General features: G+C 52.6%; 1 protein-coding gene across 1 annotated transcript in view; it reads right to left on the bottom strand.

The window, feature by feature from the left end:
- Window positions 1–1,496, bottom strand: part of LOC106002632 (membrane primary amine oxidase-like) — a 14,000-nt gene extending 12,504 nt beyond the window's left edge. Inside the window, exon 1 of the mRNA XM_013037484.1 lies at window positions 6–1,496. Coding sequence (XP_012892938.1) covers window positions 6–1,388 — 1,383 coding nt within the window. The 5' untranslated portion in view covers window positions 1,389–1,496. The remainder of the gene's footprint in view (window positions 1–5) is intronic.
- Between the last annotated feature and the right edge of the window lie 786 nt (window positions 1,497–2,282).

The following is a 2,282-nucleotide window of genomic DNA, read 5'->3' as shown; positions in this document are numbered from 1 at the left end:
CTGACCACTAACACAGTCTCCGCAAGGCCCCCAAAATAGTAAGAGTCGAATTCTGAGTGGTGTCGCCGCAGTGGAAGACCCTGGTTCTGTTCAAACACACAAAAGGCATCACGTAGAGTTTTGGGGGTCTGGGACTCCAAAAGGAAATGCCAGTCCACATAGGTGGCCACATAGGGGCAGTCAACCCCACGGGTCAGGGGCGTAGAGTACTTGCCCATGCCAAAATTGCCATCAATATAGTGAGTCAGCATTGCTGCTGGGGAATTCCCACCATACACCGCCAAGGCCTCCTGGACGCTCACTTCATAGGCTACTCTCTCTCCTTGGAACCGGATGTCAAAGATCCTCAGACCACTGAAAGCTCCCAGGCCAAAGGAGAAAGTCCACAATGGAGAGGACACTTGGCTCCCCTGGACATTGAAGCGAGGACCTTGGGGATAGAACTGCAGAGGAGGAGCCGCACCAGGGGCTACCGGGGACTTCAAGGACCAGGACGCACCTGTGCCATTGTCTGGGACCAGCACCACATTCACCAGGCCTGCCTCAAACTGCTCCTCCAGCTGGACCAGGCTGTCATAGTAGCGGCCTTGATAGAAAACCTTCTGGATGGTCCAGTGGGCAGGGTCCAGGGCCTTGTGGTCTACCAGCAGCTCCAGCCCCACAGGGTGCAGGAAAATCCCAGCTCCTGAGAGTTTGTAGTAGAGGCCAAACCAGGTAGCTCTGTCCCCTGATTGTAGTCCACGGGGGGCTGTGGTCATTGTCACCAGGTTTCGGCCCTGGCGTTTGTAGAAGCAACAGTGATGGAGGAGCCCAGCAGCCTTAGGCAGCTCCCTGTCAAAGATCATCTGATCTATGTCCAAATACTCTCTTTCCAGCACAGGGCGTCTGTAATAGGGCAACGGGCCTCCATGATGTTCCTCAGTCACATCCCGCATGTAGGAGGGGTGGGGCAGAGGCCCTACAACCAGCTCACTCACATTAGGCTGCCGTTGTCCACCAAAGAAGACGATGGCCAGTGCTTCCCGAGCAGGTGGGGGGCCCCCTCTGTCCAGGTGGGCCAAGGCTGCAGCCTTGGAGGGCAGCTGCAGCTCCACTGAGAAGACACAGTTGTCGGAGGGCTGAGCCTGGGCTGCATCCACCAGCCCTGGTCCCAGCTTTTTGGTGAGAAAATCCATCACAGCTGTCAGCTCTTCTGGGCTGAGGTCTGCAAATATCTGGCTCTGGCTGGAGTGTTTCCAAGGCCGGCCATTAGGATAGATTGAGGGGCAATGGCGAGGCTGGCTAGCTTCACCCCCAGCTCCACTTTTGCTGGCTAGCAGGACACAAACTAAAGCAAAGATGGTGATGACAGCCAGAGCAAGGAGCACCAAGGTGGCCTTCTGGGTCATTGTTCCTTGAGGAGGGGCAAAATCCTACCAGTGTAAAGCTATATATTCTTAGGGCAAGATGAGGCCTTCTTGCCTGTTGTTAATCGGGGCTCTGAGAGTCTGGCTGAAGTTTCCTGTGGACTGATGCCTATGCTAGGGTGGGAAGGAGCTGGGAGGATTCGGCCAGGGGAGGAGCGTGCCAGCATTGGGAGGCGGGTCTGAGCAGGCCACAGAGATTTCCTCAGACCTTACATGGCCTTGTCCGCCAGGCTCCAAATTAGGCTCTGCTCTTTGGGTCAGGGTTGGAGTTAGGGAGAGTTGGAGTTGGGGGAAGGGAAGCAAGCCAGTCTGTATACAAAATTCCATACCAGCAAGCATCTGGGTCTGTCCAGCAGCATCTGAGCCCCTCAGCCCAACTTTGTCCCCAAGGCCCCCTCCCTCTACCCCTTCTCCAGGGCCAGATGTTCTTTTTCCTGTAACTGGGAACTATTGTTCTCTTCCCAAGGAACACCCACCTCCAGCCCCTTCAGTTTCCCAAGCAACTTTTCTTGGCCAGGTCCACCCCCTTGCAATCTTTTTTCATTGCTAATTTCCTTGGCCAGAGTACTTAATACTACCATCCCCCACCCCATGGGAATTCTAGATACTTAAAAATAGAATACAGGCACTGGAAATTCTAAGACTTTTTATTATCAATTATATATAACTATTCCTTTTGTATGCACATATATAAGGAAATGCCTTCTATAATGTAAACACCAACTACTTTTGAGATGTAGATTTATGACTTTTAATATTTCAACATTATTTTGTGTGTGAAGCTGGGTATTGATGGCTCATGCCTATAATCCTAGCTACTCAGGAGGCTGAGGATCACAATTCAAAGCCAGCCCTGATAGGAAAGTCTGTGAGACT

Source organism: Dipodomys ordii, unplaced genomic scaffold (assembly GCF_000151885.1).
Source record: "Dipodomys ordii isolate 6190 unplaced genomic scaffold, Dord_2.0 Scaffold7, whole genome shotgun sequence".
NCBI classification, from domain to species: Eukaryota; Metazoa; Chordata; class Mammalia; order Rodentia; family Heteromyidae; genus Dipodomys; species Dipodomys ordii.
Note: the sequence above shows the minus strand (reverse complement) of the source record. Positions and strands in the feature narration are given on the sequence as shown.